General features: G+C 41.5%; 1 protein-coding gene across 4 annotated transcripts in view; it reads left to right on the top strand.

The window, feature by feature from the left end:
- blnk (B cell linker) overlaps window positions 1-24224 on the top strand; it is a 210251-nt gene that overhangs the window by 144333 nt on the left and 41694 nt on the right. For all 4 annotated transcript variants that reach the window (XM_068052662.1, XM_068052661.1, XM_068052665.1 and 1 more), the window contains 7 exons: window positions 5044-5118; window positions 6146-6196; window positions 10271-10296; window positions 12027-12049; window positions 19571-19672; window positions 21019-21061; window positions 22515-22557. In XM_068052662.1, the coding sequence (XP_067908763.1) occupies window positions 5044-5118; window positions 6146-6196; window positions 10271-10296; window positions 12027-12049; window positions 19571-19672; window positions 21019-21061; window positions 22515-22557 (363 nt within the window). The remainder of the gene's footprint in view (window positions 1-5043; window positions 5119-6145; window positions 6197-10270; window positions 10297-12026; window positions 12050-19570; window positions 19673-21018; window positions 21062-22514; window positions 22558-24224) is intronic.

Below are 24224 nucleotides of genomic sequence, written 5' to 3'. Positions count from 1 at the left end.
TTTTATTTTGCCTACAAAGAAAGCCTGTACTGAAGGCCTTCACAGGTTAAATACATCCGGTCTTTTGGAGGATGACTTAAAAGACCCGAGTAAGATATGCACCACTTTGGAAGAACCAGTTGAAAGTCAAACTCAATTTCAGAATACACTGTCTCAAGTTTATGTCTTTCCAGCAGCAGCCAAAGGAGACAATAGACCAATTCATGAGCCGATGTAGTGATAAGGAGCATGATTGTGATTTTTCTGAGGCTGAGCTAGCTGACAGGATTATTGAGCTTGTGATAGCTTCCACCTCCATTGAAGCATTCCAAAAAGACCACCTTGACAAACCCAAAGGCTACAGTTTAGACACCTTGTTTAAAAGCGGTCGTAAATTCAAAGCCATCCTTATGGGCAGGCAGAGCCTACAAGCCCTGTGCATTTCATCTATTATGGGCACTGTTGCCAGCATAACCAAACGTGGCAAGCCAGGTAGACGGTATGGCCTCACACATTCACCAAGATATTGTCCAGTCTTCCAAGATATTTGCAAAGCATGTGGCAACAGAGGGCACTGGAAGCACCAATGCACGAAACCTAAGGCACAACAAGTCAAGCCGCAGTTGGAGGCACAAGTACGTCATCCCAGCAGACAGAGGGAACAGTCCAAATATCAAAGGCAAAAAATATACAAGATAACCAGCCAGACCAAAAGGTTTGAAGGTGAGTGTGACCAAGGCATTGACACACAAAGAGAGCAGGCGTTTCATAGTGTCAACCTCACAGAGTGTATTGGCTCAGTGGGATCTTCGGAAGCCTTTGTTACCATCCAGATTATTTGCCCGCAAAAACACACTCTGGACCGAGATTGACACAGGTGCGAGCCTCCATATTCTACCACTCTATATCATGAATATGTATCCACAGCAATGGCAAACTATGGCTCAACCGACCACCGCCAGGCTCACAGCGTACAATGGTTCAGCGATTCCGCCTTTGGGATCCATTACCCTCGAATGCAGATATAACTCTCCCTGGTCGCCCCAAAGTTTTTAATATTGTGGACACACAAGGTCCATCAATTTGCAGGCCTGCTGGCATGCAGAGACTTGACATTGGCACAATTCACGGCATCGACATAATAGTGGCGCGGACAGCAGACCACAAGGGTAACTGCAGACAATCTGTGATGAGCAGGAGCAGGCACTGCAGGAGCTGTACGACAAACTCAAAATCCAGACAATCCAAGAAGGCATTGTCGGGTCCAACTGGAAACTGAGCTAATGAACGAGGAGGAGTGCAATGGCCTATGCAAGAAGGTATAATATCTCAGCCCAGAATAAGGGGCTACTCTCTCAATTAAATGAAACAAAACAAAAAATAGCTGAAATGGACAGGAAGAATAAAGATGATGTGATGGCACTGAAACTTGGAGAAGCAGTAGAATAGCAGCTGTGGTTGAACTACAACAGAGAATTGCTGATCTAGAGATACAGCATAAATGCAACCCACACTACAATGAGGATTTTGTTCTGCAATTGGAGAGTGAGTTCATATTGGTAAGGACTTTTTTATTCCTTCATGGGATGTGGGCATCATTGGCAAGCCAGCATTTATTGCCCATCCCTAATTGCCCTTGGCAAGGTGATGATGAGCTGCTGCCTTGAACTGCTGCAGCGCTTGGGGTGTAGGTACACCAACAGTGCTGTTCGGAAGGGAGTTCTAGGATTTTGACCCAGTCACAATGAAGGAACAGCGACGTAGTTCCAAGTCAGGATGGTGAGTGGCTTGGAGGTGAACTTGCAGGCAGTGGCGTTACCATGCATTTTCTGCCCTTCTACTTCCAGGTGGTACAGGTTTGGAAGGTGCTGTCGAAGGAGCCTTGGCGTGTTGCTGCAGTGCCATCTTGTAGATGGTACACACTGCTGTCACTGTGCGTCTGTGGTGCAGGGAGTGAATGTTGAAGGTTGTGATGAGGTGCCAATCAAGCGGGCTGCTTTGTGCTGGATGGTGTCGAGCTTCTTGAGTGTTGTTGGAGCTGCAACCATCCAGGCAAGTGGAGAGTATTCCATCACACTCTTGACTTGTGCCTTGTAGATGGTGGATAGGCACTGGGGAATCGGGAGGGGAGTTGCTCGCCACAGAATTCCCAGCCTCTGACTTGCTCTTGTAGCCACAGTATTTATGTGACTGGTCCAGTTCAGTTTCTGGTCAATGGTAAGCCTCCCAGGATGTTGATGGTGGGGGATTCAGCGATGGTAATGCCATTAAACATCAAGGGGAGATGGTTAGATTCGCTTGTTTGAGATGGTCATTGCCTGGCACTTGTGTGGCGCAAATGTTATTTGCCATTTATTAGCCCAAGCCTGGAGGTTGTCCAGGTCTTGCTGCATCTGGACACGGGCTGCTTCAATATCTGGGGAGTCACAAATGGTACTGAATGTTGTGCAATCATTCGCGAACATCCCCACTTCTGACCTTATGATGGAGGGAAGGTCATTGATGAAGCAGCTGAAGATGGTTGGGCCTAAGACACTACCCTGAGGAGCTCGAATTAAGAGAACCAGAATCACAATGTGTTCTTAAAGAGGTACGGGACAAAGTCTTGGATACAGAAAGGAGAAACTCTTTTTTACTCGAAGAGAATAATGTGGCCAGCGTGAAAGAGGAGCTTATAGGGGCAAAACTGAGAGAAGCAGACGCGCTAATGGGTCTGAAAGAATTTTGTCAGCAAGTTAAAGTTTTGGAGAATCATTGGCAGTGTCATCTGACTAAAACATCTGGCAAGTGGAAAGACTCACCACAGAGGAATGTTGTAAGCAAGCTATAGGATGAACTGATGAGAGTGTGCCTTAGAGGAGCTGAAGTGCATGCTGAACTGAAAGAAGTTAAATAAAGGATGTTGGAACTTGAAACACAGAACCAAATCAGCAGTAACCACTTATGTCAAGCAGAGAAGAATTGCTTGACAGGCAAGAGAAACTGAAAGATGCAACCCAAACCCTACATTCCCACCAACAGTCAAAACTGTGAGACTACAGTGACCACAAACTAAACTTAAAGTAATCAGGTCAGGACGTGTCATTAGACCTCCAATATGTTTTGGAGACATGTAAATTTGTTGCTGTATATTTTAAACATTTAATACCTTTTCACCCACTGGATTATAAATAGTTCCGATCATAACATTTAATAGCTTTCTCACTCGCTATATTGTAAATAGCTCTGATTTATTTTATGACACATTTTTAATTTGGATAAAAGGCTGATGTGGTATTGCTTTAAGGGCTGTATCTGAAACAGCTGTCCGTCACCAGACAGGATGTAATGTACCAACCCATGTGATCTCTAAGCACTTGCTGCAAGCAGCCATAGGAACAAGACATGTAAAACTACCTTCCCGGTAATGCTGTATGTAAGTTAGTATCTTCAGTAAAAGGACCCACCTATTAGATTCACCGATCCTGTCTGTGTATTGGGTGTGTTTACGTCAAGAAAGAGGAAACGCAACAGAGGGGCGGCACAGTGGCTCAGTGGTTAGCACTGCAGCCTCACAGCTCCAGCGACCCGGGTTCAATTCTGGCTACTGCCTGTGTGGAGTTTGCAAGTTCTCCCTGTGTCTGCGTGGGTTTCCTCCGGGTGCTCCGGTTTCCTCCCACAGGCCAAAGACTTGCAGGTTGATAGGTTAATTGGCCATTATAAATTGCCCCTAGTATAGGTCAGTGGTAGGGAAATATAGGGACAGGTGGGGATGTGGTAGGGATATGGGATTAGTGTAGGATTAGTATAAGTGGGTGGTTGATGGTCGGCACAGACTCGGTGGGCCGAAGGGCCTGTTTCAGTGCTGTATCTCTAAAACTAAAACAAACAACAAAAATAATTTGTAAATCTTATAAAACAAAACCTAAGGGAGATAACAGACTAATTGCCTATATTTTTCATATCTTCCTTTAAACCAATTTGGCAATTATCCAGTGCAGTTGTTACCTGACAGAATATAATCGTAAAAATCAATTCTGAAATGACTTTGCAACCCAAAAATCAATGATAAATGGATGTTATCTCATTAATTGGAATAAATTCCATAATTAACATACATGTGACCAAATCACTGAACAAAAAAATCTGCCACGAACCAGTGCAATCAGGTGACATTTTAGAACATAATTTTTAAGAGTGGTAACTTGGTGCAGTTTGATTAATGCAGCTGAATATGAGTGTCCAGTCTACTGATTGTGAGTATCCCAATTTTAATTAACTGAAATAGTGCTGGAAATACTCAGCAGGTCTGGCAGAACCTGATGAAAGGTCACAGACCTGAAACGTTAACACTCTTTTTCTCTCCACAGATGCTGCCAGACTTGCTGTGTATTTCCAGCACTTTCTGTTTTAATTTCAGATTTGCAGCATCTGCAGTATTTTGCTTTTATTTAAATAACTGAAAATGACTTCAAAAACTATATAACAATTTGCTCGTTCTACTGGTGTGCAATAGTCAGTTTCTTAGTAAATTAAAAAATGTATTCAAATGCTTTTAAAACATGCCTAGTAGTGTCCTTGTGCCCCAAAAAAGCTTACTTTTTAGAGGCTCCTCAGTGGCCTGCAAAAGAACACAATTAGTGGAAACTCTAATGGTGATTAATTCATCCTGTGTCATAGCCAGCTTCCAGTGTGATTTTTAAACTAGTGCAAAAGATCACGGAAACCTGAGTTACACTAAAACCTAATTTTCAGGTGAATTGCATCAATAAAGCCAGCACATCTGAGTGCAAACTTCAAGGCCTTATGTTTATCCAAGTTCTATCTCTCTTTAACGGAAGAATATTTTGAGAATTGGGGCACACCGTTCAGTGGGCATTTCTGGTCCATTAAAATTAATAGAAATCTGGTGAGTCTCACCTACAACCACGCCCACTTCCTGATCTGTGCTCCTGGAGCATAAAGCTCTGCGCTGGGAGTGCAAATTTGTAAAATCTATTATTGTATGCCGAAGTATTATGGTACATTTGAATATAAAGCTTTCTTAACTGTATAGCTACTCATAAAACATTTTATGTCTTATAGCTCCTGTGGTGAACAGAGCAGCCAAACCATCAGGCTTATCCTCAAGTCCCAAAGCAAGATATTTTCAAGGTCCAGGTATTCAAACATTTTCTTACCAGGAATCAATTATAAATTATGAGATGCAGTTCAAATTACAGAGCTAATGTGGCAGCATCAGGGTCATTTGAAAATTGGAGGCAGGATCCCACTCCTCTGCCAGGGATTCCCATCAAAATGAGAGCAGAGTTTTGTTGCAGCAGACCTAGAACATAGGGTGTAGACTGTCTTCATCCTATCTGGAAAATTGCAACAGTTTTGTTTAATTTAGACCAACCTTTTGGGCCAATGTCATCCATCACTCCAACAGTGATTGTACAGTTCCCTGCAGCTTTTAAAAAGTAAAAAAATATATATCTTTAGTCCTACATCACTGCTTTTGGAACAGCTTGGACTAACATTCATCCCTTGCATTCAATTTAGCTGTAATGTAAAGGGACAATAATGTTTTGGAGAAAGTATTTCCTTAATTTTCATTTAATTCCACCTTACCTGCCCAAATGTGGACAAACATATTTGCCAGGGGTGCAGGGAAATGGGAATGAACACATAGCAAGGCAAGAACATAGAGAGAACATGTCCTTCAGCAATTTTCTGCCCTCTCCCACTACAGATCTGCCAAGAAATCAAGGAGGAGGAGGTGCGGGTTGGGGTGAAAACTCCAGCTCAATAATTGTATGTTTTAACAGCAGAAATATTGTAAAAGCTTATAGCAGCCATTGGAATTGCTGTTAATAGCAAAGCGTGATTCCGTAAATCCAAAATGTTCGCGTTCTGAAATATCATCATGACTGTTTTATTTGTAAGTGTGCAATGAGCATTATGTTTAAATATGTGTCATGAGTGAATGACATTGGTGCATGGGAAGCATCAGTGAAATAAGTTAAAAATAAAATAATTCAGATCCTGCTTGAGTAAAGAAAATACAGCATGGCTGTGCTAAGATCTCCAGCTGTCTATATACTGATACTGGTAGTCTGTTGCTGGGAGAAGACAATGCTGCAGTCTCTATTATGTGAATCATGCATCTTTAGGTTTAATGTCATTTCATTATCTTTTCATCCAGGTCAAGCTGCCTCTGCAGCACAACTACACACAGAAAGCCCAGAGAATCATGGTAAGAAAAATAGAAAACAAATATATTTTTAGAATTGAACTTTTGATATATAAAGTTAATAGCTGACAGCAAGTTTAAGAGTGTAGAGGTACCATTACACTACTGGGTATATTCTATAGGCCACCAACTAGTAGGAAAGATATAGAGAAGCAAATTTTCAGGGAAGTTACAGAGAGGTGCAAAAACAATAGCGTAGTGGTAATGGGGACTTCAGTTATCCTAATATAGACTGGGATAGTAATAGTGTAAAGGGGGGTGGGTAGGGGAAAGAGTTTTTGAAGTGTGTTCAGTATGTTTCCAGCCCAACGAGGAAGGAGGCATTGCTGGATCTGCTTCTGGAGAATGAGGTGGGTCAAGTGGATTAAGTGTCAGCCAGGGAACTTTTAGGGAATAGTGATCATAGTATCACAAGGTTTAGGTTAGACAAGGAAAAGACCAGGAGCAATCTAGAGAACAGATCTGTCCCAGGAATCAAAGATTGACAGGCAAAATTCTAATGGAACAATGAGCTGCCTTTAAAGAGGAGATGGTTCAGGTTTGGTTGAGGTATATTTCCATGAGGAGAAAGACAGAACTTTGAGAGGCAAAGGAAGAGTATGAGAAGAGACTGGGAGCTAATGTGAAAGGAAATTCAGAAGTCTTCTATAGGCATTTAAATAGTAAAAAAGTAGTAAGAGGAGGGGTGGGGCTAATTAGGGACCAAAAAGGAGATCTTCGCATGGCGGGAGAGGGCATGGCTGAGGTACTAAATGAATACTTTGCATCTGTCTTTACCAAAGAGGAAGCTGCTGCCAAAGTCGTGGTGAAAGAGGAGGTAGTTGAGATACTGGATGGGCTAAAAATTGATAAAGAGGAGGTACTAGAAAGGCTGGCTGTAATTAACATTGATAAGTCACCAGGACAAATGGGATGCATCCGAGGATGCTGAGGGAAGTAAGGGTGGAAATTACGGTGGTGCTAGCTATAATCTTCCAATCCTCCTTCGATACGGGGTGGTGTCAAAGGATTGGAGAATTGCAAATGTTCAAAAAAGAATGTAAGGGTAAACCCAGCAACTATAGATCAGTCAGTTTAACGTCAGTGGTGGGCAAGCTTTCAGAGATGATATTCCATGACAACATTAATGGTCACTTGGACAAGGGCAAATTAATTAAGGGATGAGGTAACAGAAAGGGTTGATGAGGGTAATGCAGTTGATGTGGTGTACTTGGACTTCCAAAAGGCGCTTGATAAAATGCCACATAGTAGACTTGCCAGCAAAGTTAAAGCCCATGCAATAAAAGGGAAAGTGGCAGGATGGATGTAAAGTTGACTGAGTGACAGGAAAGAGCGTAGTGTTGAGCGGCTGTTTTTCAGAATGAAGGAAGGTATGCAGGACAGTTCCCCAGAGGTCAGTGCTAGATCCACTGCTTTTCTTGAAATATATTAATGACCTAAACTTGGGAGTACAGGACACATTTCAAAATTTGTAGATGACACAAAACTTGGAAGTATTATGAACTATGAGGAGGATAGTCTGGAGTGTGATGGAATACTCTCCACTTGCCTGGATGGGTGCAGCTCCAACAACACTCAAGAAGGCTCAACACCATCCAGGACAAAGCAGCCCGCTTGATTGGCACCTCATCCACAAACATTCACTCCCTCCACCACCGATGCACAGTGGCAGCAGTGTGTACCATCTACAAGATGCACTGCAGCAATGCACCAAGGTTCCTTCAACAGCACCTTCCAAACGTTCGACCTCTACCAACTAGAAGGACAAGGGCAGCAAATGCATGGGAACGCCACCACCTGAAAGTTCCCCTCCAAGTCTCACACCATCTTGACTTGGAATTATATCACCGTTCCTTCACTGTTGCTGGGTCAAAATCTTGGAATTCCCTTCCTAACAGCACTGTGGGTGTACCTACCCCACATGGACTGCAGCAGTTCCAGAAGGCAGCTGACCACCACCTTCTCGAGGGCAATTAATGATGGGCAACAAATGCTGGCTTAGCCAGCGACGCCCACATCCCATGAACGAATAATTAAAAAAATAGTGACAGACTTCAAGAAGACATAGGCTGGTGGAATGGTCAGACAAGTGGCAGTTGAAATTTAATGCAGAGAAGTGTGAAATGGTAAATTTTGTTAGGAAGAACAAGGAGAGACAATATTAAAAAAGATGTAATTCTAAATAGAGTGCAGAAACAGAGAAACTTGGGGGTATATGTGCAGAAATTGTTGAAGGTGGCAGGGCAGGTTGAGAAAGTGGCTAAAAAGGCATATGGGACAAGCGTAGAGTACAAAGGCAAGGAAGTTATGATGAACCGTTATAAAACTATGGTTCAGCCTCAACTACAGTATTGTGTCCAATTCTGGGCACCACATTTTAGGAAGGATGTGAAGGCTTTAGAGAGGGTGCAGAAAAGATTTATGAGAATAGTTCCAGCATGAGGGACTTCAGTTACATGGATACATTGGAGAATAGAAGGTTGAGAGGAGATTTGATAAAAATGTTCAAAAATTTGTGGGGCTACAGGGATAGGATGGGGAAGTGGGATTAGCTGAGTGCTCTTGCAGAGAGCTGGCATAGACCCAACAGGCTGAATGGTCTCCTTCTGTGATGTAACCATCCTATGATAACTCAATCATGGGGTTCTGCTAGCGTTCAGAAACTGGCTAAACTGTATTCTCAACTTAGAAGATATTAATCCCTGAACTGACTGATGTCCCTTTAACTACCATCCAGCTATTGTTTTTTAATAAATTATTCTTCTGTGGTATAGAAACAATTGCACATGATGCAAAAACAATCTCTTAAAAGTGTCTAATATTGCACCAACAATTATTTCTATATATTTAATTCTAACTGACTTGGTGCCTAATGATAGCAGCTTATTTTGAGAATCTTTGCTGAACATTCAATTATATCCTAAATTAACCAGTCTTCAGTATAACAGCTTCACTAGTGGTACTTGGAAGCATCATTTGATGTAATGGAAGCACTGTATTGAAGTTAGAATTGGAAAATGTACTTTCAGCTATAATGTAGTTACTAGTTTCAACATTTATTTAGATATTAGTTTAGCCATGGTCTTCATAATATTTGAATTGAGTACATGCTGAAAAACATACTTGGATAGCCATTCCCAACTGAGACATAAAGGGTCCATTTTTTTTCCTTGGTGTACTGCGTACTTGAGGACATATTCCTGCTCCAGGTTATTTGCTGGAACAGATGAACTCGTGGTGCAGCCCCATTCCCTGATGCCTGAAAACACAGGTGCAGCACTAGACCCAAGAGACCTACAGCTGCTTTCTTTACTTCCATCCCTAGGACCTTCTAGTTGTTACTGAAGAGCAGCAGTCAGATAGCCTTGAGGTTTTTAAATCTTGCTGGCAGGAGGGGAAATTTAAAAGGAAATTTCTTACCTACCTGAAAAGCCTTTGTCCTGCTTTCTGGACAGCCACAGAACCTCTGGTCCATGAGGGCCCCAGAACAGGCCAATGTACCAGCTTCCTTCCAGCAAAGAAAGCATGAGGCACGAGGCTAGGAACATGCATTAAAATTCCGCTCATGAAAATCCTCAGACTGGGCCTGTACCTAATAGAGACACAGACCTATTCCTGTATCTTGGAGAAGCCTAGTAAATCCTGGCGTAGGGACCCTGATGTCTCCACCCCATTTTCTCTTTAATTGTGCCTGGGGAACACCAATCAATGTAAATGAAAATCCATCGTAACATTTAGGACACGCCTTCTTCCTACCCACTCCATTCATAGGCTGCAAGGTAATATTTGACAGCCAAATGTGGCTCAGAGATTGCTTTCTGAATTTTATATCTCTTTTTCTATAATTTAAGGTTTAATTGTGTACCCAACAGATCTTTGGTTTAAAAAAAATTGAACTCCCCAACTCCATCCCTGCTAGATGGCATGAATCAGAATTTGAATCGTGTAATTTGATTCATAAACGCAAAACCAATGTACCAATAAATAAAATTAAGAAATAGTTATTTTTTCATGGAAGCATGTCAATTTATTTTCTTTTAATGTCTATATATACCACGTTATATCTCCCCCACACAGATGTGTATGAAGTTCCAGATACAGAGGTAAGTTTTTGATCCATCAGATCTAAATATTTCAGACTAAACTAATATTATGAACATGTTGCTTTAAACTGTAGGAAAAATGTAAGTTCCTGAAACTTCAGTTGTTATTTGACACCTTTGGTATGTCTTTCTAAATAGATTTGAACTGGTGTTAATTCCACCTAAAGAGTCAAGTGCAAATGGCACACTATCCGCCGATCTTAGCAAAAATGATAATCTAGGTGCAAACTCATGGGAACATAGGAACAGGAATAGACCATTTAGCCCCTCAAGCCTGTTCCCTCATTCGATGAGATCATGACTGATCAGCAACTTAACTCCATGTATCTAAATCTATATTTATAATTTATAGATATGGTAGTAAATATATAAACGTAAATCCATACTTTAGAAGAGGAGAATTATGACCAAGTAAAATTTAAAGGCGAGTGTAACAATGTTGGGACAAAGCTTCAGCAGGCTTTGGGAGTCTTAAAAGGCCAAAATCGACCAACAGTCACTGCTGATCGATGTGAAGGATCAGGGGATTAACGTGGTATGCAAAGGTGCAGAGGTAAGTCTTCAGACAGACCAGTACCCGAGCCTGTCATTGATTGCTGCTGAAATGGAGATGGTGCTGTGTATGTGTTGCTTTCTAGGAGGGTTCCCTCTGTGTGCTGCTGCATGGTATTATCCCCTTAGGTCAGCTACTATATCACTCCTGTACTAGGCAGATGCTGCAAGGTCACTGCAAGGATGCTGGCAGCAGATAATAGATATTCATCCAGCTCTCTGCTATCCTAGACCCGAGAAGGCAGTTCCTGCTGGCCGTTCCCAGGAAATGATTGGGGGCACTTACCAGACAACGTTGCCCCTTGCTCTTCCTGGGATGTCTTCCTTAATGCAGTGCCACTTACAGCATGACGTGCTGTGATTGGGGTGCCTTTGCACAACCTTTCAGCTTAACCGTTAGTCGGGCATTCATTGTCCTATAGTGATGCCACTAAGGGATATGTTCCTTTTGGAAAGACAAGCAGCTGCCATAATGTCCCACATTGAAGTGGTTTCTCTGCAGATGCCAGGTTCTAGGTGCTGACAGGCAGCCTGACCTACCAGGCATCCTTCCTAGGTCGTCATCTTTCTCTGAACACATCAGCCATTGTCTAACCCACTAGTGCCCATAAAGGGGGCTAGAGGCAAAAAATAAATAACTACTTAGGAAAGACTTATAAAAGCCTAAATGCTGACCCCAAATATATTCAAAAACAGAATAACCACCAAGGTCCTAGAAAAAGCCTCTAACCACTCACCTTAAACATCTGTGGGTCTTTTAAAGACCACCTGCTAGAAGCACTGTCTGAGGTTCCCTTCCCTCCAGCTTCTCTGGGTATGCTAGACACGTGGTAACTTGCAGTATCTGAAGTGGTGCTCTTCTCTCCCTGCTGTCTATAACACACAAGAACAAAGCTTCCCCTGCTTCAGATGAGTTCCCTCTGAACAATAGAGCAAAAGGAAGATTAGCTTATGATCAGTGGAACTCCTTCCCAGTGTGCTCCATTTGTGCCCATAATGAGGGGGAATATTAGATACTAAAATTGGCTCCTTAATCATCTTATTGAAAGCTACACGCAGCAATTTGCATTTATCCATAATCCAAACTTTGTATTATGTAAATTGTGTACCAATAAAATATTGCTGTAATTACATTCATAACATCATTTGATTTGAAAGTACTTTTTGTTTTTTTTTAGGAAGTTTCACCACCAGTGCCCAGGTGGGTCACACTTGATTAATGTGAAAGGAATGGTCCAAGAAATCACGATTATTGACTGAGAGTGTAGAGTTTAATATATTTAATGGGTAACCCAATGAAGTGTGCTTTAATGAGGCTGGGAGTGCACTGGAAAGGCCTCAGGAATTTCAGGCCTGTATTAAATGATTAACATTAACTTTTTAATATCTGTTTCTGTTCAATCTTTTTGAATATTTGCTTGAAACTGTACAGATATATCTGCGAAATGACTTGAGAGAGTTACTGTCCCCACCATTAATCAAGATGAATTAGCTGGCACTATTGTAAAGATAAAAATCACTAAAGCCTGAGGGCAAAAGATTATAAGTCATAGAGTAGCGTTATAGGGTCATGTACAACATAGAAGGAGGCCATTCAGCCCATCAAGTCCTTCAGCTCTCTGCAGAACAATCCAGTCAGTCCCACTGCTCTGCTCGATCCCCATTGATTGTCTCCGCTTCCACCACCCTCGTGGCAGCGAGTTCCAGGTCATTACCACTCACTGTGTAAAAAAAATTCTTCCTCACATTTCCCCTGCATTTCCTGCCCAAAACCTTAAATCTGTGTCCCCTAATCCTTGTACCATCAGTTATTGGAAACAGTTTTTCTTTGTCTAACTTATCTAAGCCTGTCATAATCTCATACACCTCTATTAAATCTCCCGTCAAGACCTCTATCAAATATCCCCTCAATCTCCTTTGCTCTAAGGAGAACAACCCCAGCTTTTCCTACCTAACCTTGTAAATAAAATCCCCAATGCCTGGATCCATTCTGGCAAATCTCCTCTGCACCCCCTCAAGAACCCTCACATCTTTCCTAAAGTGTGGTGACCAGAACTTATCAGAGCTTTATAAAGGTTCAGCATAACTTTCCTGCTTTTGTACTCTATCCATCTATTTATGAAGCCCAAGATTTCATTTTCTTGGCTAACCACTCTCTCAATGTCTTGTCATCTTCAAAGATCAATACACATGCATCCCCAGATCCCTCTGTTCCTGCACACTCTTTAGAACTGTGCCATTAAGTCTATATTGCCTCACCCTATTCCATCAGCTCATACTTGTCTGTATTACATTCCACCTGTCACTTGTCTGCCCATTCTGCTTGCCTATCTATGTCCTGTTGCGGGCAGTTCATATCATCCTCACAGTTTGCCACGCCTCCAAATTTGGTATCATTGTCAGATTTTGAAATTATACTCTGTATTGCAAGATCCAAGTCATTTGTATATAGTAAAATAGCAGTGGGCCTAGCTAGCTTGGGGAACACCACTGTCTACCATCCTCCAACCTGAAAAGAAAATGTACCACGACTTGCTGTTTTCTGTCCTTGAGCCAATTTTTTAATGCAATTGCACACAGAATATGAGGGTCAATGAGCCTCAATTTTGTTAACCAGCCTTTTATGTGGTACTTTTATCAAACATTTTCTTAAAATCCATATAGACAACATACACTGCATTCCCTTCATCAAAAAATTAGATTAGTCAAGCATGATCTGCCTTTTACAAATCCATGCTGGTTATCCTTAATTAACTCAAACCTCTCCAAGTGCCTTTTGGTTTTTTTCCCTGATAATTCTTTCTAAAACTTTAACCACCACTGATGTTAAACTGTAGTTGCTAGGACTGTCCTTGTACACTTTCTTGAATGAGGGTGTCACATTTGCCACTCTCCAATCCTCTGGCACCTCCCTCGTATCTAGGATAAATTGGAATATTACAACAAGCCCTTCCACTATCTCCACCCCACTTCCTTTAGCAACCTGGGATGCAAGCCATCTGGACCAGGTGGCTTATCTACCCTAAGCATAGCCAGCCTTTCCACTAGCTCCTCACTCTCAATTTTTACCCTACCCATTGCCTCTACTTTCTCTGCTTCTACTGATATTTTGTCAGATTCCTCTTCCTTAGTAAACACTGCTACAAAGTACTCATTAAGTAGTCTAGCCTTGCTCTGTGCTTCTAAGCATATATTACCCTCTTTGTCCCTACTAGGCCCCACTCCACCTCTTACTACCTGCTTACTATTTACATGACGGTAGAGGATATTTGGGATTCCTTTTATGTTGACTGCCATTCTATTCTTATTCTCTCTTTGCCAGTCTTATTTTCCTCTTCACCTCTCCTCTCAACTTATTGTATTTGGCCTGGTTCTCACTTGAAGAATTCACCTGACGTACAACCTTTTTTTTGTTTCGTCATAACCTCTATCTCCCTCATCATCCAAGGAGGACTGTTTTTGTTCCCCTACCTCCCGCCCTTGTTGAAATATACTTAGCCTATACCTGAAGCATCTCCTCATCAAAAATAGCCCATTGTTCCATTACAGTTTAACCTGTCGGCCTTTGGTTCCATTTTGTCCTGGCTAGATCCTTTCTCATCGCATTGAAATTAGCCCTCTTCAGATCTAGCCATTCTACCTTATATCATTCCTTGCTTTTCTGCATTACGAGTCTAAACTTTATGATACAATGATCACTCTTATCCAAGTACTCCCCCATAGACACTTGGTCCACTTGGCCCACCTCATTTCCCAGCACCAGATCCAGCAATGCCACCTTTCTGGTTGGACTGATCAGGAAATGCTCCTCAACACAATCCAGAAATTCCTCCCCCTCCTTTCCCTTTACTCTTAAAATTATCTCAATCGATATTTGGATAATTAAAGTCCCCCAATATCACTATAGATCTTGCACATCTCTGTGATTTCCCTGCAGATTTGTTGCTCCATCTCTCACTATTTGGAGGCCTATAGATTACCCCTAGTAATGTGATCATACCCTTTTTGTTTCTCAATGGATTCTGTTCGTGCCCCCTCAAGGACATCCTCTCTTTCCAACACGACAGTATCTTCCATAATCAGTATTGCCACTCCACATCCCTTTTTTCCTCTATCTTTTCGGAACACTTTATATCCTTGTATATAAAGTGCCCAGTCCTCAACATTATTAAGCCACATTTCTTTTATTCCACTGCATCATATTCCCACACTGCCATTTGTGCTTTTAGCTCACCAACCTTATTCACTACACTTTGTTCATTTACATAGATGCATTGTAAACCTGTCTTTGCATTCCTCGTAGCCCTTCTCAGTCTGCTCCTATCTAATATGAAAATACTTCCTTCTCTAGTATTGTCAATACTCTCACATTATGCACTTTATTCCTCTTTTCTACTTCTATATGCTGGTGCCCATCCCCCTGCCAATTTAGTTTAAACCCTCCAACTACACTAGTGAACCTCCCCACGAGGACATTAGTCCCAGTCCTGTTGAGGTGAAACCCATCTCTTCTGCCCCAGAACTGGTCCCAGTGCCCCAAGAATCTGAAACCCTCCCTCTTGAACCATGCTTCAAGCCAAGCAATAATCCTTCCTGTCTTCCTATTTCTACTCTCGCTAGCGCATGGCACTGGGAGTAATCCAGAGATTACTAACCTTCAAGGTTCAACTCTCTAACTTGCTCTCTAGCTCCTGAAAATCTGACTGCAGGACCTCAATACCTGCCCTTGCTATGTCATTGGTACCAACGTGTACCACAACTTCTGGCTCACTCCCTTCCCCCTGCAGAATATCCTGCACCCTCTCCGTGATGTTCTTTACCCTGGTATCTGGGAAGCAACACACCATGTGGGACTCAATGACAATGACAGAAATGCCTGTCTGTCCCACTGACTATGGAATGCCCTATAACAACTACATTTCTACACTTTGCTGCTCCCGACTGTACAGTCCCATGTCCATTGATGCCATGGTCTAGACTGCACTCCTTTGGGGTATTGTCACTCCCAGCAGTCTCCATCTGTTTGAGAGTGGCACACACCTCGAAGACTCCTGCACCTCCTGTCTCTTCCTAGTCTTTTGGATGGCCACCTACCTAGTATCCTGAACCTTTACTGCCTGTAAGGTGACCACCTCCTGGAAAGTACGATCCAGGAAACTCTCCTGCTCCCTGATGCTCTACAGTGATTCCAGCTGCCCCTCAAGCTCAGAAATCCTGAACTTGAGCTGAAACAGCTGGAGACACTTCCTACAGGCGTGGCTGCCTAAGACACATGAAGTGTCTTGGAGTTCCCACATGGCGCAGGAATTGCAAGTAACAGGTCGCAGCTGCCCATCCATGATCTAAAAATAACCTCTATTCCCTCTTTTAGAATCTATTTGGTACCTTGTTTAAACTATTAATTTTAATTAATGCCTCTAGACCTGCTCTGTGTTACTCTTATTAATTCACTGACTGTTATACTCCCCTGATTGAGGGTATTAACTTTTTGCACTGTTCTCACAGCATGGTCCACTTATATGATTATTGCTGTTCACACCAAGTCATTCAAGAAATTAACAGAAATTTACCTAGGAGGAATGTTGCTAATTTTTACTAGATAATTAACTTTATAGTACTGAGTAAATCTCTTGGGTACTTTTAGTATCAAATGAACTGCATAACAATGTGTTTGTTCAATATTGTGAGTGTAGCCACTTTTTCTTTTCTAGTTATATACCACATACCATGGGCAAGTTCTCTCTCTGATCAGAAAAAAATGGTGACATCAGCCCCTTTAACATATCCTGAGTGGCAACTGTTACCTTCCTCTTGCTGCATTGTATAACAGCGCCCCCAGGTGGCCATTTCAAACGTTTTCTCCCACTGTTCATAACAATTGTATCATATCCTCTGCAGCATTCGAGAACCTTTTCTAATCAGTAAAGGACCTTGCATCAAAAATGTTATTGTGGCTTTTGGCTAACTTAATTTTCCTTAGTTTCAAATTTTCTATAATCTGAAAGAGAGATATTCCCTTTTGTGCCTGATTTTGAAACCTGTCTATTACTTAATCCTTGCGCAAGTACGTCACTGGTTCAAACTGGTCAGAATATAGGATACCTTGTGAGACTGTTTAAAGATGCTGAATTAGTTTCCTCTAGAACAGTTGATAAGCTGCAGGTTGCAATGCACTCACCCATCTAGAATCTTGCACAAGGGAAGTGAGGTAGGAGAGGCATGCTGCAGTGGAAATGGCAGCCATGGTTGCACCTTTCAGTGCTGTTAACAGTCTGGCCCAATGTAACCAAGAAAAAAGGGACTTCATGCAGGCTGTTGCATGCTTCTCTTCAGTCCTCTGATCAGAGAGGGGACAGAGGACAAAGCCCTAGCAAATATTTCTTCTATGCGCTTCTCCAAAGGGGCACCCTACAATTGAAACTACAGGAAAATGAGGCAGGAGTGGTGTAAATATCCCTTCTGTCCTCATTTCATAGAATCATAGAATGGTAACGGTACAGAAGGAAGCCATTCGGGCCTGTCAGATCTGTGCCAGCTCTCTACAAGAGCAACTCCGCTAGTTCCACTCCACTTCCCTTTCCCCATAGCCTTGCAAATTTTTTACTTCAGATAATTATCCAAATCCCTTTTGAAAGCCATGATTGAATCTGCCTCCACCACATTCTCTAACCACACACTGCATAAAAAAGCTGTTCCTCATATTGTCTTTGATTCTTTTGCCATTCACCTTAAATTGGTGTCCTCTGGTTCTTCTGGTTCTTGACCTTTCTGCAAATGGGATCAGTTTCTTCCTATCTTCTCTGTCTAGATCCCTCATGATTTTGAACACCTATCGAATCTCCTCTCAATCTTCTCTAAGGAGAACAAACCCAGCTTCTCCAATTTATGCAGGTAACTGTAGTCCCCATCACTGGACCTATTCTTGTAAATTTTTTCTGCACCCTCTCTAGAGCTTTCACATCCTTCCTAAAGTGTGGTGCCTAGAATTGGACACAATCCCCTGGTTGTGACCAAACCAGGGTTTTATAAAGGTTCACCATAGCTTCCTTGCTTTTGTACTCTATGCCTCTATTTATAAAGCCCAGAATTCTGTATGCTTTATAAACCACTTTCTCAACCTGCCCTGCCACCTTCAACAATTTGTGCACATATACCCTGTCATGCAGACCTCCACCTGCCAAGAATGAGGCATATTAATTTTGTCATGTGAACATTGATTTTAAACTGTTGCTGGAGTGAAGAAATTACTTGTTTGAAGATCACCAGACACTGGGCTGGAAGGACATTTGCATACAAAGAGAAGCTGCTTGTGGAGACAAAGGGCTATTCCCTACTCCAATTAACCCAAATGGATTTTGATCACCAGACACTGAAGATGTAAGGAAGTGCATTCCAGGCCCTGCTAAGATGATACAATCCACAGAGCCAGGACTGGTTAAACCTGCTGGTCACATGACTAACTGGCTGGTCCAGATTTTTTGAACTAGCCACAGGACAGTTTGAATTCACAAGGCAGTGTGCAACTGAAGCTGGAACAAGCAAGTCACTCGCCTGGCTGTCCCTCTCTCACTTTCTCCCCAAGCCACCGGACCCACGGAAGACATGTAAACTTCAAGAGAGAAAAGACTCCTACATCGGAACAAGTTGAAGCATGAACTAGGCCCCAACGAATTGCAAGACTTAATGGCGACCAAGGGGTCCACATTGAACTTAAAGGACTGTAACTACCAGATATTGCTTCAAACTTTTCCCCTTTATTTCTTCTACTTTTTCTGTCTCTATCTGCGTGTGTGTTTATTGCGTATGCATGCTAGCGTGGTCGCGTCGCATATTCGTAGTCATTAACCAGATTAGAGTTTAAGATTAATAAACTTCTACTTGTTTAAATCTAAGGAAACCTGTTTGATTTCTTTGCCTTACAATTGGAGCAGTGAACAAGGATTCACTAAGGGGGAGCTAAAAACACAGTGTTTTAAAATTAAACCCAGTTATGGATAAACCAGGCAAAGGCTAAGAGGGAACCTCTGGATCCTTCCTCACCTGGTCGTAACAACCCACAGTTCCTTCTGCTCCTGCACTCCTCCATTTGGAATTTTAGCCTGTATTTTATATTGCCTCTCCTCGCTCTGCCTACCAAAATGTATCACTTCACACTTCTCTGCATTAAATTTAATCTACCTTGTGTTTGCCCATTCCTGTGTATGTCCTCTTGAAGTCTATCATTATCCTCCTCTCAGTTCATAATACTTGTAAGTTTTGTGTCATCCGCATGTCTAAATTGTCATGTGTTTCAAGGAAGAGCATATGCAGAAAAAAGTTAAAATATGATAGAAACCTTCAAATTGGATGTGTATTTTGCTTTAATGTGTCAGCAGACCCAGTGGGCATAGTTTCAGAATAACGGGTGGCCCATTTAAGACGGGTATGAGGAGGAATTTCATTTCTAGAAGAACATAAGGCCTGTGCCTATTTCAGGTACAGGCTCACCCTGTTAGGGAAACCTCACAAATCTGGGAACTACACAAGTTGCAGAGACCCATGTCACAACTCTGGGTCCCCTTTCCTCACTGGTGCTGACCCCAGGAACATTGGGCCCACAGATTACTTTGGGTTTCAATTGTGTGTGTGTGTGTGTGTTTTTTTTAACTCTTAATGGTTTTAGGAGATTCTCTGTGTTTATCTGCAGATCCTAATTAGACAAATTCTTTATTACTGTCTAAAGGGCCAAGCCACAGCTTCCTAAACCTGTATCCACGGGAACAGGAAATCCATTGTTATTTCCTCGCTCTTTCCCAAATGTGACCAGTGCTCCAGAAGTAACCAGGTATGCTGTAATTGTATATCTACCTCAATGCCTTATGTGGAAACAAGAAACCAGCAAACACACTTAGATTGAGCAAACCATCTGAAACCAATGAACTAGTAAATAACGTGCTGTTGGATAGTTGTTTAAATTAGTACAATGTGGACTGGTAACTAGCATAGGAAATACTGCAGCACTCAAACTTGTAGAAATGAAGCAGATGGACTAAGACTGAGATTCCCAAATTGGGGAGGCTGTGCCCATCATGGGAGTGGGGGAAGGGGCATAATGAGATTATTGGGGTATGTGTGAGGAGGATGGGCTGGTCGACATTATCAAGTACGAGAGCCACCGATGCAGCCACGTTATAGCCAGAGGAGATGCATTTTGTAGAGATCTTACCACAGGATGCTTGAATCCCTTACATTTTCCTCAATTGCTTTCATGAGCCAAGGAAAAAAAATTCCAGAATTTTATCTTGAAATATTTTACGTGAGCTTATCCACGTCCCTCAGTAGAGATGTGGACATTGTGGAATTGCTCTTCAACTGTTGATTCAGTGGGTTGAAAGAGAAGCCAACTTGTTCCTTTAATAAGAGGGAAGAATCACGAAATGATCACAACAAAGAATAATTCTCAAGTTGTCCGAATAAGTAAAATACAGTTAAAATAACTGATGACCACTGAGCCCTAGGCTCTGAACCTAACCTAATTAGGTGATGAGGTATTTTTCACCCCAGATTCTGCAGGCATGAGTCAGAAATACGCAACTGCCGATAATTTGTCCTCAGTGATATCAAACTAACAATCTCATTCAGGAGATGCCACAGCCTAGAAATTATGATGCTGGTATCAGCCTCTTTTTAAATGGCATTCCTTTTGTCTACTATTTTAAAGAAAACATTAATCCATTTTAAATCAGTGGACAAAGGGATTTCATATGAATGTATTGATGCACTGATCTAACCAACGCTAATTTCTAGATTCACAAGAATCAATGATAAGGAACTGTCCATACTGCTTTGATGTTGGAATTGTAGCAAATATTTGGGCTGTGGAAGAGGAGTCTTATTCCTCTGTAGAATCTGGAAGTGTGCAATGGTGACACGGGATGCCAAGTGTGGAAAAGTGTTCCAATCCCAGCATCAAATTCAACCCTGAAAAGCACAAAAGTCATCATAAAAAATTGTGGCAAAATAAACATAATTTAAAAAGACGGGACTCTTTCCATTGACGTTTAATTGTAGATGGTTCTTCGTGTGCCATTTATATCTAGTTGGAACACAGTGAACATCAATCCCATCTTATTGCCCTCTTATACCTTAATTGCAGGTTTATATATTTCTCAACATATGTATTTTTTCCAGAAATGAATCGCCAGTGAACAGAAAAGCCCCCATTTCTAATCCTGTAAGTTTCAATGTTTAATAAAGTCACTTTTTTCTTTCTTCTCCACATTGAAGCAGCTTTAGCATATGTACAGGATAATGCATGACGGTAAAGATGCATGTCAAAATAAAAGCTGAAGCAACAGTGTAATTTTTTTTTTAAACTGCAATAGTTCAGATCACAAGTCCCATGGGGGTTTGGCTAGCAATGTCATTGTGTGTTTATGCTAGCATTGGTGAGGAACACAGATTTCCTTATTTTATACATTGGATACAAATCTTTTTTTTTAAAGAAGTTATGCTCCACAATAGTCTGATCTCTCAAAATCGCATTCTTGATCTCGAAAGCAGATCTGTATGAATTTTTTACTTAATCATTTAAGATAATCTGCAGCATTTTCTCTAACTGTATCTGTTGATTTAAGGAAATAGATGGTCACATATCAAGAATGTTCCAGTTTTCCTTCACTTTTCATACAGAAGCTGGAAAGAGTTATCAAATATTTTTAAAAATCTTACTATATGCTGAAAGCTTAAATTACAGCATGTATTTTTCTTGCTATAATAGACTCTCTTTTATTCCCTTGTTTAACACCACCACCCCCCCCCCCCCCCCCCCCCTGCTCTGTTATTGAGTCTTTTCTTTCCTGCTACATTGCATGATATAATGAGTAGTCACTTGTGACAACTCCTCACATCACCACTTCTGGATAAGCATTGCCTAGGCAATGATGCAGTTTATAATGTCCAGCATGACATATGTCCACAAATTAAACAAAACCCGTTAAATGAATGGAGGATTCTGTATATTAGCCTCCATCTTCCCAAAAGAACATGAAAATGTATCAATTTGGCAACCCTCCATTTGTTGCATTATTCTGCATTTTATGTAATATTCTTGCTAATACTTGAACTCCTGAGGTCCATTTTAAGTTTTTTGCAACACTGTTAAGCTGTGGCTCCTGTATATTTAATCACATTAGTGTTTAAAATCTGCATCTGAAAATGGGGCCTGCACTAGAACTTGCAAAATGCCACAACATGGACTGGGTGACAGCTGAACTTGTGGACAGTACAAAGTTGGATGGAACGTAAAAACATTTTTAAAGATTAAAGTTTTTGCTAATATTTTCCAGGCAGCTACAATGCAATTAAATTTTCAGTGGTGTCATTATAGGGCTATGTCACTAAGTCCTAGTTTAGCTTTCACTCCCATGGGCTGATGGTCCACAAATGCATATTTTAAACTGTACACTACACAATGAAGATACTGTTTGTTGTTGATTCTACAATATATATAATATAAAATTCAGCCCCTGAGGCACAATGTACTGGTAGCAACATGCATGTACTATCACAAGTACTAATCATGTATAAGAGCAAGACTACAAATTCCCATGTATATTGGTCTTTTTTCATTTTATTTGCATTAAAATGTCAAAGAAAATAAATGTAATCATTTAATTTCGTTACAGGATGATGACAATGATGAATATGAAGTATGTGACCCTGAACCAAGTTAGTATTAATTTTATTCCTCGTAATAGTTTAGTTTGGTCATGGCCTGTTTACCTCAGATTTAATCTGTTCATATTCCTAAAGTTTGCTCGGGTTATGTGTGACGATATGGGATCGTGTGTGTATATGTACGAGAACAGGGTCCTACTGCAGAGTATATAATGATATCCAGTAGGTGGCATCATAGTGTTTCTGGGTCATATATTGGATTCAGCGCCCGCTTAACAGAATTGTAACTGGAAAGACAGACAATCTGGAATACAGTGGAGCATGTAGCAAGTGACAAAGCTTCAGCAAGAGAACAACAGTAGATCATGCAAGTAAGTAGGGCCATTGTATTTTTGATAAACTGTTCGAAATTAAATAAAATACTGTGAATTTTGATCCATTTCAGATTGCGTGTAAATTTATAACAGGACAAGGATTCTGGGATGAAATTTTCATTAGGCTGGTTTTCTAGGGTTTGAATAGAAGATGATCTGTTGGAGCTATCATAACTTCTGCTATCATAATTTACAGGACCTAGTGAAACTATAGGAACTGAGGAGAAGCGGTTCCTCAGATTGTCCAATGTACACGGTTTGAAGTATCATGGAGTGTAAAAATGGCTACTAATTCTCTCAAAGTCTCATTAAGGGAGTTGTATCAATACTTCTTAAGAGTAGGCGTGGCCATATATCATTAGAAAGAGTCTCAGCATCAGTGGTTAGCACTGCAGCCTCACAGCTCCAGCGACCCGGGTTCAATTCTGGGTACTGCCTGTGTGGAGTTTGCAAGTTCTCCCTGTGTCTGCTTGTTTCAGTGCTGTATCTCTAAAACTAAAAACAAGTTAACTTATAGGAGTTGCAGGAGCTAGTACAAAGCTCCACAAGTCTGTAGCCCAAGCATGTGCAAGCATGCGTACGCGCATATACACACACATGAGACAGCGAGAAGGAAAGGCACACACGAATCACATAATAACGATGCAGACACCACGCACACACACTAAATGTGTGCCACATCTTTTCCCTCAGAGAAAGGTATACTATCTATTTCAGAGTTCAAGAAATAACATATAGTGGAACTCTGAAATTTAGCCGAAACAAAGCACATAATCACACGCAGGTGCTACAAAGCCACATAGTCCTTCAGTCGAGATGGAGGCTGATGCTGTCTTCCAGATCTGCAATCAGCAATTGATGTCTGCCTACCAGGAGTTTCAGGTGTTGTAGTTGTTGTCACTTGCTTTGGCGACGGGGCAGTTCAGAGGACGACTGATAATCTACATTTCAAAAAAGTCCTTAATCTCAGTAGTGTTCTTTACAGATGGCTCATCAGCATAAATCAACTGACAGCAATTCCTGAAGTATGATGAGGCTTGACTTGCAAATTGTAACTTCGAGGACCCACCACACTTGTGCATGTACCAACACTCTGGCTAGGGAGTTTCATATGCACTGCATCACCAGTGTATATTGCTTGACGTGGTTTAGCATTCCTGTCATAGTAATGCTGCTGACATTGTTTCACGCCGACAAGCATACGAGTGTCTTCCTCTGTCGAATATCAAGGCTGCGGAGTCTTCCAGCTATAGGAAATAGTGTCTTGCACCGAGTTAACTTACAGAAGTTGCAGGAGCTAATACCAGGCTCCACAAGTCTGCAGCCCAACCTGTGCATGCATGC

This window comes from Heterodontus francisci, chromosome 20 (assembly GCF_036365525.1).
Source record: "Heterodontus francisci isolate sHetFra1 chromosome 20, sHetFra1.hap1, whole genome shotgun sequence".
In the NCBI taxonomy this organism is placed as follows: domain Eukaryota; kingdom Metazoa; phylum Chordata; class Chondrichthyes; order Heterodontiformes; family Heterodontidae; genus Heterodontus; species Heterodontus francisci.
This window is presented reverse-complemented; position numbering and strand designations above follow the sequence as displayed.